The sequence below is a fragment of the Vulpes vulpes genome, chromosome 4 (assembly GCF_048418805.1).
Source record: "Vulpes vulpes isolate BD-2025 chromosome 4, VulVul3, whole genome shotgun sequence".
Lineage (NCBI taxonomy): Eukaryota > Metazoa > Chordata > Mammalia > Carnivora > Canidae > Vulpes > Vulpes vulpes.
This window is the reverse complement of record NC_132783.1, coordinates 130,266,936-130,282,633: the sequence shown is the minus strand read 5'-3', so window position 1 is coordinate 130,282,633 and position 15,698 is coordinate 130,266,936. Positions and strand designations below refer to the sequence as shown.

General features: G+C 32.2%; 1 protein-coding gene across 2 annotated transcripts in view; it reads left to right on the top strand.

The window, feature by feature from the left end:
• The window catches only part of NIPBL (NIPBL cohesin loading factor), a 201,103-nt gene that overhangs the window by 144,808 nt on the left and 40,597 nt on the right, over window positions 1-15,698 (top strand). For both annotated transcript variants that reach the window (XM_026016660.2, XM_026016661.2), the window contains exons 17-29: window positions 765-996; window positions 1,967-2,118; window positions 2,685-2,765; window positions 3,502-3,602; window positions 5,168-5,306; window positions 7,157-7,239; window positions 7,828-7,960; window positions 8,820-8,963; window positions 11,490-11,579; window positions 12,648-12,862; window positions 12,973-13,075; window positions 13,703-13,801; window positions 13,889-14,035. In XM_026016660.2, the coding sequence (XP_025872445.1) occupies window positions 765-996; window positions 1,967-2,118; window positions 2,685-2,765; window positions 3,502-3,602; window positions 5,168-5,306; window positions 7,157-7,239; window positions 7,828-7,960; window positions 8,820-8,963; window positions 11,490-11,579; window positions 12,648-12,862; window positions 12,973-13,075; window positions 13,703-13,801; window positions 13,889-14,035 (1,719 nt within the window). The remainder of the gene's footprint in view (window positions 1-764; window positions 997-1,966; window positions 2,119-2,684; window positions 2,766-3,501; window positions 3,603-5,167; window positions 5,307-7,156; window positions 7,240-7,827; window positions 7,961-8,819; window positions 8,964-11,489; window positions 11,580-12,647; window positions 12,863-12,972; window positions 13,076-13,702; window positions 13,802-13,888; window positions 14,036-15,698) is intronic.

The window sequence follows — 15,698 nt, the reverse complement described above, 5'->3', positions numbered from 1 at the left end:
CATAAGTAAGGATGTGATAGAAGAATTATCACTCTCAAAGTGAGATTAAAAGCACTCCTTCCCAATTGTACTGAGTTGCTAGTGTGTAAATTAAAATATAATCTTCTATCATTTGATTTATCCATTTTAGAAAATAAATTATATTTTCAGCAGTCTGCATAATAACTACTTTTTAATCTCTATTTCAAAAATACTGTGTTGTTGAGAAACAAATACTGGGAATGATTAACATTTAACTGCTTTTTAAATGCAGCTCTACCATTCATTGTTTTAATTTTCATTTTGTTCTCACAACAGCAAGCAGAACTTGCAAAGTTTTGACTATCATGTTTATATGATAAGACAGAATTATTTATATACAATTATAGTCTTTATCTTAGATTTGAATAAAATACATGGAAGATAAAGATAACTATGAATTTGTTATTGGAGTGTCATCTAGTGGTGAAATTAGGAGATAGAATATATTATATTTGAAAACTTGGAAACAAAAATCTTAAAGTAACATCAGCACTTCATTCCTGATGTTCATAAACATACATGTACATGCATGAGGGCACCTGGCTGGCTCTGTCAGTAGAGCATGTGACTCTTGATCTTGGGATCATAAGACCAAGCACCATATTGGGTGTAGAGCTCATTAAAAAAAAAAAAAGTACATACATCAAAACACTTACCATGAAAATCAAATATATCATTTTTAAAAATATTTTAACCTATAAATGTGTTTATTTCCATTTCATTAACTGTATGTTATTTTATAGAATAACGATACTGAAGAAGAAGAAAGATTATGGAGAGACCTTATTATGGAGAGAGTTACAAAATCAGCAGATGCCTGTCTTACAACTATCAACATTATGACATCTCCTAACATGCCAAAAGCTGTATATATTGAGGATGTAATTGAAAGAGTTATACAATACACTAAATTTCATTTGCAGAATACACTCTATCCTCAGTATGATCCTGTTTACAGATTAGATCCTCATGGAGGTTGGTTTGCCTTTTTATATTGAAAGTTTTTGAGTATGATGTCAAAATTATGTTATATAATTTTATTATGTTGAATAGGTCAGAATGCAATAACTTAAAATGGCACAAAAATTACTAGATCATATAACTTGCCATAAATACTGGCTTTGATTTGACTAAGAGTATAGAACTTTTAGTTAATCCCGTTCTTATTCAAGTATAATTTCTTTAGCAAATCTTTACATATAACAGAAGTAATTTCTACTGGTTAGAGAAAAATCCCAGATAATATTGGCTTCTGGTTCTATTTATCACTTCACCCTAATTTTATGTAGAATATTAGTTATCTACAAAATGGATTGATTCAAGATATATATTCTTTCTTGAATTTATAACCTTTATAAATGAGCAGTGAAATAGTTAACATGAATATTTATTTATTCATTCATTCATTCATTCATGAGAAATAGATAGAGAGAGAGAGAGAGGCAGAGACACAGGCAGAGAGAGAGAAGTAGGCTCCATGCAGGGAGCCTGATGTAGGACTTGATCCTGGGTCTCCAGGATCACACCCCTTGCTGAAGGCAGACGCCAAACCACTGAGCCACCCAGACGTCCCTAACATGAACATTTAACGAAAGGAGGATATACCTGGTTTATGAATAATCTATAATTACTTATTATTTTATAATTACAAGTTAAAGGGAATTTTAATCTTATCCTGCACCAATAAGAAAAAATAGAAATAAAGATAAATGTTTTATAAGATTTAGGAACCTCTGGAATGTGCCATTGCTATCTAAATATCCCTAGAGAACAATTTCCTGTTTTAATAAATGACCAGCTTTATTTGCCAGGTTATATTTTTATGTAGCACACTCCCCCACCACCCCCAAGAAAGTGTTCCCTTAATTCAGAAAACAGTTTTATTATTATTTATTAAAAATTATTAAAAGTTGATAAATTATTTGAAATTTTTCTTTCATTTTAGGAGGCTTGTTAAGTTCAAAAGCAAAACGGGCTAAGTGTTCTACCCATAAGCAGAGAGTAATAGTAATGCTTTATAATAAAGTTTGTGACATTGTTAGCAGCCTATCAGAATTGCTAGAGATACAGCTTCTTACAGACACAACAATTCTTCAGGTAATTTTTTTTTGAAGCATTTTGTTATATTTCTGGATCAAACATTGTAAGAATAGAGGATCTAACTGAGTTCAGTATAGCTTTGCTTAGTAATAATGCCAGCACTATGTTAATTTTTTCCACTCAGAGTATACCTAAAATGAAATAAAAGTCCAGGGAAGTTTTAAAAAGAAACATTTAGGGTGGAAGATAGGTGAATGTAGTAGAAACCCAAAACTCTAAATTCTTTGAAAGATAAAAGATTATTTCCTTTGAAATATGTCAGGATATTTTCATCCAGAGTAGCAAAATGTTTTATATTATATTTAATATATTTATATTGTGACATTCATCAACCCAAAATGTGGAGATCAGAGGAATGATGGCTATGAAAGAAAGTATATACTAATGTGCTTGAGAGTGAAAGGAGCGGAGAAATTCTTGAACTAGATCGATCCTAATGATTAATAAGGAGAAAGAAAATGCTAAGTTTTTTCCAGAGTTTATGAATGTTTTGGAATTTAGTTAAGATAGAATGTTACTGAAATCAACTAGAGATGTATACTGATTACTTTTTGCGTGTGCAGGTATCATCAATGGGAATAACACCATTTTTTGTGGAAAATGTCAGTGAGCTACAATTATGTGCCATTAAGTTAGTCACTGCAGTAAGTATAATCAATTCATACTTTTAGTTATCCCCCCCAGAAGAATAATACTGATATCATTTAATCTAAACTTAGAAAAATTAATGCAGACTGAAGTTTTGCATAGACTTATTTCAACATAAGGACTATTTGTGCCTTATATTTTAAACTTCTAATTTTTTTCAAATTTTATTTTATTTAAATTCAATTAATTAACATATAGTGTATTATTAGTTTCAGAGGTAGAGGTCAGTGATTCATCAGTCTTATATAATACCCAGTGCTCATTACATCATGTACTGTCCTTAATGCCCATCACTCAGTTGCCCCATCTCCCACTCTCCCTCCCCCCCAGCAACCCTCAGTTTGTTTCCTATGATCTAGAGTCTCTGGTTTGTCTCCCTCTCTGATTTCATCTTGTTTCATTTTCCCTTTCTAAATTTTTAACAACATTTTAGTTAATAATTCCTTAATATCTACAATTAAATCAGAAGTGTTTAAAATCATTTGAATTTTGTCTTTCCATCTCCAACATAGCATACTCCTGTAAATGAGTATACTCTTCTACAAGAATGTTATAATTAATGATGGGAAAGTTGTGCAAATTAAATCATTGTCATTGATGTTGAAAACATTTTCTTTTTTTTTTTTTTAACATTTTCATTCTAAATGGCAGATGATATTTTTTATCATGTGATATATCTTTTGTTTTCAAAGAATTATAAACTAAATTTGAAATCTTATAATTCCTAAACAGGTATTCTCAAGATACGAAAAACATAGGCAGTTAATTTTGGAAGAAATTTTTACTTCACTTGCAAGATTACCAACCAGCAAGAGGAGTTTGAGGAACTTCAGGTAACTAATTATAGTAAGGGCCAAGTACCATGAAGAATTACATTATATTGTTGTCCTTATGAATTGATTCATCATCTGTGAATCTTTATTTTAGTGATCAAATAAAAGAGAGGCAGTTCAGCCAGAGCAGCACAAAGAGTAGCTTGGATATATGAAAAAAACAGTGCACATTTGGAGGACCTAAGGAAGTTCATTGATTCTCAGGTGTAAGAATCTGTGACAGGGATTTTCAGTCATGATGCTATTGACATTTTGGGCAGTTAATACTTTCTTATGAAAGGCTGTTCTATACATGGTAAGATGGTTAGCAGCATCCCTGACCTGTAACTTCTAGTTGACAAGAGAACTACCACCCCCTTCCAGTTGTGACAATGAAAATTTTCTCCAGACACTGGCAAATGTCCCCTGAGGGACAAAATCAACCCTGATTAAGCCATGATGGGAAATATGGCTTGAAAAAGGCAAAGGCAGTTCAAGTGTTTTATAAGCCTTAATGAGGAACTTGGACTTAATTCTTTATACAGCAGGAAGTCATTAAAAGAGAGCTGAAAGATTACTCTGGCAACAGTATGAAAAATTGACATGGAGATTAAATGCTCTTAAATCACTATGCACAGGATAACCAAGAAATGTTATCTACTGCTGTAGTCAACATTATTGTCTTTGTTGTCATAGGGAATCACCATCATTATCATAACTATTGTAATATTCCTGAGTGATTAAATGTATTGACCTGGCATATAGGGTTATATTTAGATTGCTTTGAAGGCTATTTTATGTAAAAAAAATTACTTTTACTTTAGTTTTTTGGATTAATTGTATATAGTCTATTAAATCTGAAGAAAAGCTATCAACATATAAGAAAATTCTTACACCTTTACAGTATCTTTAGCATTAAAGATTTAAATTCGATTTTTTATATTCTATGCCATGCCTTCATACCCTAGCACAGATCATCAAGAGCTGACTGTGTAGCAGATTTTAATAAGAAAATGAGTACCAGACTGCATGGGCTTATGGAAATCTTGAAGACTTTTCTCATTTTAAAAATCATTTTGAGGGCACCCCGGGTGGCTCGGTGGTTTAGCGCCGCCTGCAGCCCAGGGCGTGATCCTAGAGACCCGGGATCGAGACCCACGTCGGGCTTCCTGCATGGAGCCTGCTTCTCCCTCTGCCTGTGTCTCTGCCTCTCTCTCTCTATGTGTGTGTCTCTCATGAATAAATAAATAAAATCTTTAAAAATAAATAAGTAAATAATAAAAATCATTTTGAGAAATATTTGATATTTTTCATGTATGTATCTTTATCTGCAGTGCATATAGAATATAGAAATTTGTATTAAATACAATTGCATTTTTCCTTTGACTATTTTAATTTACACATTGAATTGGGGTTTTTTCTAATTTATTAAAAAACAATTAGACATAAGGACACTATTACAAGCACTAAAGATAATGCCTAGAAATAGTAGTAAAGCATCCTGAAATTTTCAGATGATAGATGACATGTAGAATGAAATTCTTTTCATTCTTTGTATGATTTAAATGTTTTCTTCTCCATTAAAGGTTAAATAGTAGTGATATGGACGGAGAGCCTATGTATATTCAGATGGTTACAGCACTGGTTTTACAACTAATTCAGTGTGTTGTACACTTACCATCATCGGAGAAGGACTCTAATTCAGAAGAGGACTCAAATAAAAAAGTAAGGAATCTTTTATAACTTTGTACTTTTAGGGGAAAAAGCACTTAAATTCTCTGCTATTCTTATAAAACTAAAGTTCTTAATTAGAGCTTTATGGCTGGTCTTTAGGATCCAAGCAGAACACGAGACAAACTTTTAGGAAACATGAGTTCAGTTACTACTTTGTCTATGAGTCATGAGACGTATAGATTTAATCCAAATTTGTTTCTTCAGCTATAAAATAGGAATGATAATATCTACCAAGCCTTTCATACCAGCCACTCAGTCTCAAGTTGGATAATGAATGTGCAAGGGAATATTATACTATGTAATATCTATACTACTGCATAACATATAATTGTAATATAATTAATCTAAGTCTCATGCAGAAGATTAATTTATGCCCTCACTGTTGAGTAACACATAGCTGAGATTTGCTTTTTGGTTTTGTAGCTATTATCCATCAAAGCTTACAATTTTTCCAGGTTCTTATACTATTATAAAAAGTTAAAGAGGGGATCCCTGGGTGGCGCAGCGGTTTGGCGCCTGCCTTTGGCCCAGGGCGCGATCCTGGAGAGTCGGGATCGAATCCCACATCAGGCTCCCGGTGCATGGAGCCTGCTTCTCCCTCTGCCTGTGTCTCTGCCTGTTTCTCTCTCTCTGTATGACTATCATAAATAAATAAAAATTTAAATAAATAAATAAATAAATAAATAAATAAATAAATAAATAAAAATAAAAAGTTAAAGAGAAACAGGAATGGTTTTGTTTCTCTATTCTATTATTTTCAGAATTTTGTGTATGTATATAATAGTATATGTTTAAGTAAATAAATAAGTGAAAAATGCATATCAAAAAAGTTGAGATCACTCTCCCAATCTGATTGTTTTCTCCCCAGTCTTGTCTTTGGTGACAGGTATCAAGAGAAGTTTATCTTCCTCCATTTATTTATGTAGATATCTACATACATTTGATGTGGAATTTTTTAAACCTAAATAAATGATACAGTGACATATTTATAGCTAATTTTTTCAGTCAACATTGCTTTTAATACATAATAATTAATACCAGAATCTTTTGACTTGGGTTAAAAATATATAACTGTTATCTGTCACAACTTAAGAGTTTCTCAAGATATACTTAGAAGTAGAATATTAAATAGTGTACATATATTTCTTGTGTACATGTATTTTTTTACATTTTCCTGGTAACTGGTGAGCTTTTTCTTGTATTTATTCACCTTTGGGTTTCCAAAAATTTGAATTGACTATTCATTTCCTAATCTCAAAATATCTCATGAAGGAATTGAATTTTCTTTTGTATTATGTTGAAGCATTTCATAAACTTCAAACTTGAAATGTCTTTTTCTAAATTCTTTTTGTATTTTCAATCAATTTTTCTTCTGACCTAGATCATAAGTTATTGATACTGCGTTTGTTAACCATATTGGTATTCTTTCATATTTTAATAAACTATAATGAACTCAATATTTTTATTTAGTTTTTGTATTGAAATGTGTTTACTAATTTGTAGCTTCTGTCTTTGTATATAAAAGAATAGTTTAAGCTGCTGCTGCCTTTTTTTTTTTTTTTTTTTTTTTTTGGAGAGGTAATGAGGGGGGAGAAAGAGAATCTTAAACATTAGGCTCCACACCCATCTTAGGGTTTGATCTCACAACCCTGACATCACGACCCGAGCCGAAGTCAAAAGTTGGTTGCTTAACCAACTGAGTCACCCAGGTGCCTTACAAGCTTTTTAGTGTTTAAATGTATCACCCCTTTTCAGTAATAACCTGACCGTAGTAGCAATGGAACAAACTTAATTTTTTGGTTATTTCTTATATCTGTGTAAATTCATTTTTCTCAATTTAGGTTGACCAAGATGTTGTCATTACCAACTCTTATGAAACAGCCATGAGAACAGCCCAAAACTTCCTTTCCATCTTCCTTAAAAAGTGAGCAAAACTAACATAATCTGATTTTTATTTCCCTGGTATAAAAAGTCGTTCATTTATTTTAGGTAAATGGTTAATCCAATTTCCTTCCATAACTTGAACCTTGAATGTGTCACCTTAGCCCTTGATCTACTAGTCTTTCAAATGAGGCATTTGAAGTATTAAAAATCTAAAATCTTGTGAACTTACTTACACGTTTGACTCCTCCAAAAGTTAAAGTACTAGATTGAAATTCTGTAATTTTTCTTCAGTCAATTTTGAGGTATTCTAACTGAAAGGAAATTTTGTAGAGAGAGATTTAGTTGGCCTTCATAAAAATTTGTGGTAATCTCAGAGAAAGAGTAGTCATTTTTTAAAATGTGGTGTACTTGCTGGAAACTAATGTTTATACTAAGCAATAAATGAATTCCCTAGCAGGGGAAGAATGAAATTTCAGAAACAGATTCATTTTAAGCCATGTTATATTTACTGTACTCTTATACCTTGTTATAGATATGGAGAAGAGAAAACTTAGTTAACAAAATTTCAGTCGTATTGGTGGACGTGTCACCTAAATTCATAGTCTTTTCATTATTTATCTTTGAACAGATGTGGTAGTAAGCAAGGTGAAGAAGATTACAGACCACTATTTGAAAATTTTGTTCAAGACCTTCTTTCAACAGTCAATAAGCCTGAATGGCCAGCTGCTGAACTACTCCTTAGTTTGTTAGGGAGACTGTTGGTAAGAGTATAGCATTTAAAGATTATTAGATTACTAGAAGACAACATAATGAGGATGTACTCTGATTCACAGATGATGAATTCTTTAAAAATGTGTAAGGAAATATGACCATTGCATCTTTTTTTTTGCATGTGCATAACTGTACACAATATTATCAATACTTGTAGAAAACTTTGAAATCTTGTGGTTTTGGTGCTTTCATTTCATTACATAAGATAGCGGTGCTTTAAAAACTTTTCTTTGATTTAGAAGTACTGTATTGTTAGTTAAAAGCATCTCAACACTCACTGAGTCCATAAGTTACTGCAGTTAATTCATTTCAAAGCATGAAACTGATTAACACGAACTCTTTATCATCATTAAGAGTATTTCTGAAAACATGGTACTTTGTAGTTCTCATGTAAAACAAGAAAAATGTAAAGAAATATTGTAATCTCTCTTTTTATTTTTAAACTATATTTAAACTTGTACAATGCAAATTGTTACAAAGCTTTTGAGATCTTATGTTCTGTGAACTGGAAAATGTTTTAATACTATTCTGAAACCAAGATAATGCTTCATAGAAATTAGAATTCCAGCATAAGACATTCTTAGTAATATCCCATTTTTTTACAAGGAGTTGAGCCTACATTTAAAGATAATGACTATGTTCTTAGGGAGATTTAATCTATATACCTTTTTTTAATGAAAATGTTCATATCCCAGAAATTCAAAAGGCAATCACTTTATGGAACAATATCACAAGGGGGGAAAATGTTTAAATTTCAGATAATACAACATACATTTGGAATTCATATGATAAATTGCTATTAAAAATGTTATAAATTGATGAAATTAAGCAAATTATTTTTATGTTTAGGTTCATCAGTTCAGTAACAAGTCAACAGAGATGGCTTTAAGAGTGGCATCTCTTGATTACCTTGGAACTGTTGCTGCACGATTAAGGAAAGATGCTGTTACAAGCAAAATGGATCAAGGGTCTATAGAACGAATTTTAAAACAGGTATTGAGATATAGGATTAAAATTATGGGGATAAATATTAGTTAAGTACTTTCTTTAGGTAGTCTTATATTAGTGTTGTATTTCATTTTATAGATTGAAAATAAAATCTTATATTTCCAAAAGTGGTCTTTTCAAAAGCCCCGCAGAGAAAGTTAATAACCTTAAGGTGAATTATAGTGTCTAACAGAAGTTTCAAGTGATTTATATAAATCCTTAGTTTACTTTCTTTCTGTGAACTGCTTTTACGAATGTAAGATGCTGTTTTCTTTTTGGTTTAACTAAGTTTTATTTGAATCTTTAGTTTACTAAGGTGATGATTTAGCATTCCCAGTCAGATCATTTTATACCTTTGCATTTTAATTATCTTTTTATTTGGGGAATTGAGGAAGACTTCTTTTCATCATATTGGATAGATACTTCATGTTTGGCAGAAAATATTTTATTGCTTCACTTTTTTTTTTTTTAATGTGGGTGAGGTGATAATAATGTTAGAAGTTACCTTAGAAAATTGATAGGTGGGATCCCTGGGTGGCGCAGCGGTTTAGCGCCTGCCTTTGGCCCAGGGCGCGATCCGGAGACCCGGGATCGAATCCCACTTCGGGCTCCCGGTGCATGGAGCCTACTTCTCCCTCTGCCTATGTCTCTGCCTCTCTCTCTCTCTGTGACTATCATAAGTAAATAAAAATTAAAAAAAAAAAAGAAAGAAAGAAAATTGATAGGTAAATGAACTCTAATCCTTCTTACAAAACTGTTTTCATTTTCTTTCTGCTCTTTTTTTAACATTCATAGGCATATACATGCTGGCCATTAGAAATGCCTCATATTTTTTTTTTAGTATACATTGTATTTTGAAATAATTTTAAACTATTTTTAAAGTTATAAGAATAGTACAAAGAGTTCCCACACACTTTCACCCAAATTCCTTAGTTGTTGGTAATTTATAATATTTGCTTTATCTTTGTGTAACATTCCTTTTTTCAAAATATACATGCATGCATATCTGTGTGTGTGTGTGTGTGTGTGTTTTCCCCTGAACTATTTGAGCAGACTAAATGCCCCATTACCCTTGAATTTCAAAGTATGATTCCCTGGATAAGAAGCATTAATATTAACATCACCTAGGGACTTGCTGGAAATGCAAATTCTCAGGACTCCTACTGAATCAGAAATTCTGGGGGTGGGCCCAGCATTGTTTTTTGATCACCCTCCAGTTGATTCTAATGAATGCTTAAGTTTGAGAACCACTGCTTAGTGTCTGTTGTCTATAAACAAGAACTCTTGTTTAAATATCCATAGTGCAATTCTCAAAAGCAAGAAATTAGCGTTAATATGATACTGCCATCTAATATAATGCTACCATTCCTATAGTATTTCATAGGCTATAATTTGTTGCTATCATTGTTTTAATGCTCAAGTTGTCCAGGATATAACCAGTGAGAGCCCTTTTAGCTGGCTTTTGTATCTTTTTGATATTCCCATCTTTCTCTGAGAACTTTGTGGCATAACAAAATGTTTCAGGATCCTCAATCTTCTTTTCTTTCCTTGCCTCAGCCCTGGAGTGTGCCATTTCACCAAATAATACTGGTTCTTTTTCTTGGAGAATGGTAATTTAGAGACCAAGGTCTAGGTTCAAAGTACATTTCAGTAACTTAGAGTGGACCTAGGACTCCTTTGTTACATATGACCATGTAGAGTATACCCTGTAAAACTCAGAGGAGGGGTCATTTGTAAATATTCTGATTCTTGACATATGTCCACCTTGCTTTTGGAAGTTTATAGTGTCCTAGTTTACAGTGCTATGATGTATTTCTCCAGGTATCCATTTCACCACACTCTTAGAATATGGGTTACTGTAATCTTTGTTTTCTACTTAGAGATATTCCAAACCATATTGGCATTTTGTATGATAAAGCTAGAGTAGTATAAGCCATAGGCATGAATGTCAACTCACAATTAGTTTCTGGCTATGTATTGTTCTTGATAGGTCCTAAAGATTCACTATCTCTCTGCTCCTAGATCAAGTGAACAGCTCACCTACTGTATGTTTAATATCCTACATGAAATAAAGTACTGTTTTGTATTATAAAAATATTTATCTTCCATAGTGTTTTTTTAATATCCCAAAGAAAGCTATAACACATAGTAAAACAGATAATGGCAGTTTCCATTTTTAGATTAAAAGTTTGGAATTGCCTTTTTTTTTTTCCATACAGAAAAACCAATGCTAGGACCTTCTTATCTCTGAATGCTTGACACATTATTCTGATAATTTTTATGTCTGCTACCTATGCACCTCCTTCAAAGAAAAGACATGTAGTTCATAAAAATAAAGGCCAGTCTCAGCTATCAATTTATAATGTGTTTTTCAAAAATACCATTCTTCTGTTTTTTCCTTTTAGTTGCTACACTTACATTTTCATTTTTTATCATTTATCAGTTTTTCCCTCAGATTTGTATCTACAACTAGATAAATTATTAAAATACACTAGTAATATCTTTTTTGTTCTTTCTTGGTTTATTTTGTAGGTTTCAGGAGGAGAAGATGAAATACAACAACTGCAAAAAGCATTGCTTGACTACTTGGATGAAAATACTGAGACTGATCCTTCACTAGTGGTAGGAATCTTTTCTCTCTTTTTTGGAAATAAAGCATCAAATTCAAATTGGATGTGAAAGAAAATTGGGAAGTGTGTTGAAGCGGAAAGTTGTTTGGAATACTGATTTTTGAAACAGAAAAATACTTGATAATCTAAACAATAAAGAATAATTATGGATTGATTTTGTCTTATATGGAATTCTGGTACAGATATTGTGTTTCCCATGTCACACACCCCGTTTTAATGTGACATGGAAATAGTTAGACATCTTTCCATAGTTCTCTTTGAGACTGAGCTAGATCATTGCTTCTCACAGAGAATATGGCCCAGGTTGTACTTGAGGTGATCGATTAGCACATGAAAAGAAGGTATTAGAATTCCATGTATATATTTATTTTTAAATATAAACCTTAATTATATTTTATATATTATATATTCAAATTATTGGTATAATAGATTTATATGTAAAATTTATAAACTGTATTACGAAGCAATGTGCATATACTAGGGTACTTTTTAATTTTTTTTACTAATGGGATATGCAATCTAAAGAGGTTGGAGATAACTGTTCAGCCAACTGCTGCTGGCTTTCTATCTGCATTGAAAGAAACAGATTATAGGTATGCCTCAGCGTTAAAATATTTCAATAATAATTGGTTGTGTATTTCTTGAAGAAGCAAGGTAGTATTTTGAAAATAACTAGAGTCCTCTACCTTTAGCATTTTATCCTATTGTTCTAAACTTTCCCAGTTGACCTATCATTTATCTAATTTTAGTGACCTACATGATACTATCCTTTGTTAAGTAATTGATAGTATTCTAGATTTAATACAACCGTGTTTATCAAATTATCTTTTGACATCATTAATACAAGTGTTAGGACAAAGTAAAATATGAATTTTCTATCAGAGAGTCAAACCTTCCAGCTTTCTTAAAATTTATCTGCTAGAAGTTGCTTTAAAGTATACCTTAGTATTTATTCCTGATAGTGAGCACCTTATCAGTGGATTGGAAATTTCATTACTAATTTCATTTTGAAATTTTGTTAATTTAGTCAAACTCAAGTCTTAATCTATTTTCTTTTCAGTTTTCTCGTAAATTCTATATAGCCCAATGGTTCCGTGATACGACTCTGGAAACAGAAAAAGCAATGAAATCACAAAAAGATGAAGAATCATCTGAAGGAACACATCATGCGAAGGAAGTTGAGACAACTGGTCAAATCATGCATCGAGCTGAAAACCGGAAAAAGTTTCTTAGAAGCATTATCAAAACCACACCTTCTCAGTTCAGCACATTAAAGTAAGATCTGGAGAGAAAGCATCTTTACACTTTCAGTTATGTCTTTGATATGTTTATCTACTTTGCAAAAAAATTAAATAAATAAAAATTTAATGATTTTTTTGTTGTAGGATGAACTCTGATACTGTGGACTATGACGATGCTTGTTTGATTGTTCGATACTTGGCCTCTATGAGGCCGTTTGCCCAGAGCTTTGATATTTATTTGACACAGGTAAACTGGACCAAAATTATGTATGCAATGATATTGATTTTTCTGGTTATGGACATTTGTGGGATAGTTTCTATCTATTCCTGTTGAGAACAGATATTTTAAAAGATTCTGAAAGTAGCAATTATTTCTGTGTTCCATATTCGTTAAAGGTCTGTATTTTTTGGCATGCTTTTTACGTATTGGTTCTTGTTTTACAGATAAATAAGTATATATCTGTATGAATATACATACATGATATGGATAGAATGTTATAAAAATATTCAATTACCAAATTATTACTTAAATGATACTAAATATCCTAAAAAATATATATATATCCTGAATTAGTTACTCATAGCAAGGTTTTAAGGGTTACACATCCTTGCAAATGAAAGATAGCAATAAAAAACAGGTTTAATTGAGAATGCCAAAATAAAGGAAAGGCTCTAAAATATAGAATGCCTCCGTTACTGTACTAACCTTCAAGTTAAAACTTTGAATCAGTAAGATAACATCTTTTACTCCTATAAAAGTTAAAGGGATGTAGATACAATATTTATTGTCATTTCTTTCGCTTTTTTTCATGCTATTTTTTTGTTAAACACTACATGTTCTAAAATTCTGAAAATATCGATGTTTGCTTGGCAGATCCTTCGAGTTCTTGGTGAAAACGCAATTGCCGTTCGAACAAAAGCAATGAAATGTTTATCTGAAGTTGTTGCTGTAGACCCCAGTATTCTAGCAAGGGTAAAGAAGAGCACAAATTATTCTTATTTGAGTACTGCATTCCAGTTAAAATATTAGCTCTACTTAGTATATTTTATTTTCCTTTAGCTTGACATGCAAAGAGGAGTTCATGGACGATTAATGGATAACTCCACTAGTGTTCGAGAAGCAGCAGTAGAATTATTAGGTCGATTTGTTCTTTGTCGACCTCAGCTTGCTGAGCAGTATTATGATATGCTGATTGAAAGAATATTGGTATGTTTGTCATTTTTATTACAACTCAAATATAATTTTGCCTTTTTAATATCAACATTTTTTTAGTTGTTAAACTAGAAAAGTAAATATCAGTTATTTATTTATAATGCCTAATATCTATACTATAGCAACTTCCTAAAGGATGACGTTTCTTGTTTTCTCCCCCCTAGAAAGCCTGTCAATGTTAATTTTACATACATACCCTAAAGACATCTTAAACCAGATTGAAAATTAAAAGCTAAGGCTGTAAAAAAAAAAAAAAAAAAAAAAAAAGCTAAGGCTGTGACCCTAGTGCTGATGAGTCAGTGGGTTGGAAAGCAAGGGAAGCTAATAGGTATTCCTGGTGCCAAGAATTAGATCCAGAAAGTGGTGACTAGACCAGAGCATTGGGCAAATTCTAATCTCCAGTCTCCCAGATTTAGAAAGTAGACAAAAGATCCTCCATTCCTACCCTACTTTGAGCTGAGAGCTAAGAGTCCTAATGATTGAACAGAGAGCCAGCAGGGGCAGGGGATACAGATTTCAAGCCCCCTCAGCCCCACCCAGGCCCAAACAAAGAACTGAAGAACGTGTTTTAAGAGGATTGCTCAATATTGTAAAACAAATCATTGTTGAAAATTGGATTCCTTTTTTTCATTAGTACTGCCTTTCAATGATGCAAGTTTGCATTGAGTAAATGATAGGAACTACAATGACATAAATATTTTGGACAGGAATCTAGGATAAATTTGTATGTATATAAACAGAATTATTTCATTGAAACCTAAGTACAGAATTTTGGTATCTGACAATATTTTTGGATCCTTTGTGTATATTTGCATGTTCCTTAAAGCTGAATTTTAACAAGCTTTAGATACCTGCAAATGAAATGAGAAAACCATTTGAGTCTTAAGATCAAACTTAAGAAATACTATTGTAAAATATTTTTTCCTTGTATGTTATGGAATTCTCTCGTCCTGAAGCCTTTTCCTAGAAAATAAAAGGAAATAGGAAGCATTGGCATTACAGAATATCTATGCTTCACATCACCCATTGTACCTCAAATGAAGTGCATCAAGCACAAGATTTGGTATTTCCACAGTAACAAGAGTTTATCACCTTTAGTCTGCTATAAGAATATTATGTGACTGAGAGTTCAAGATAATTTCAGCTTCAACTAGCATAAAATATTGATTGAAACAAAGTACCAGGGATCCCTGGGTGGCGCAGCGGTTTGGCGCCTGCCTTTGGCCCAGGGCGCGATCCTGGAGACCCGGGATCGAATCCCACATCGGGCTCCCAGTGCATGGAGCCTGCTTCTCCCTCCGCCTGTGTCTCTGCCTCTCTCTCTCTCTCTGTGACTATCATAAATAAATAAAAAATTAAAAAAAAAAAAAGAAACAAAGTACCAAAAAAAGAAAAAAAAATAAACAAAGTACCTCAGGAAAGAGTAGAGGAAATTTTTTCCTTTTAGTTCCTTAGCCTTTTCAAAAATGAAAGGCAAAATCAGTAGGTTTCTCAGAGCTAATGAACTCTTGACAGCACCTACCCAAGTAATATATCCTAAAATATTTTCATGATTATCAGACTGCATAATAGAAATAATTTTATACATTAAGTGTCCAGTGCTTTTTATTTATTTTTAAAACTCTTTAATTATTGGGTCACCTGAGTGATAAACTCC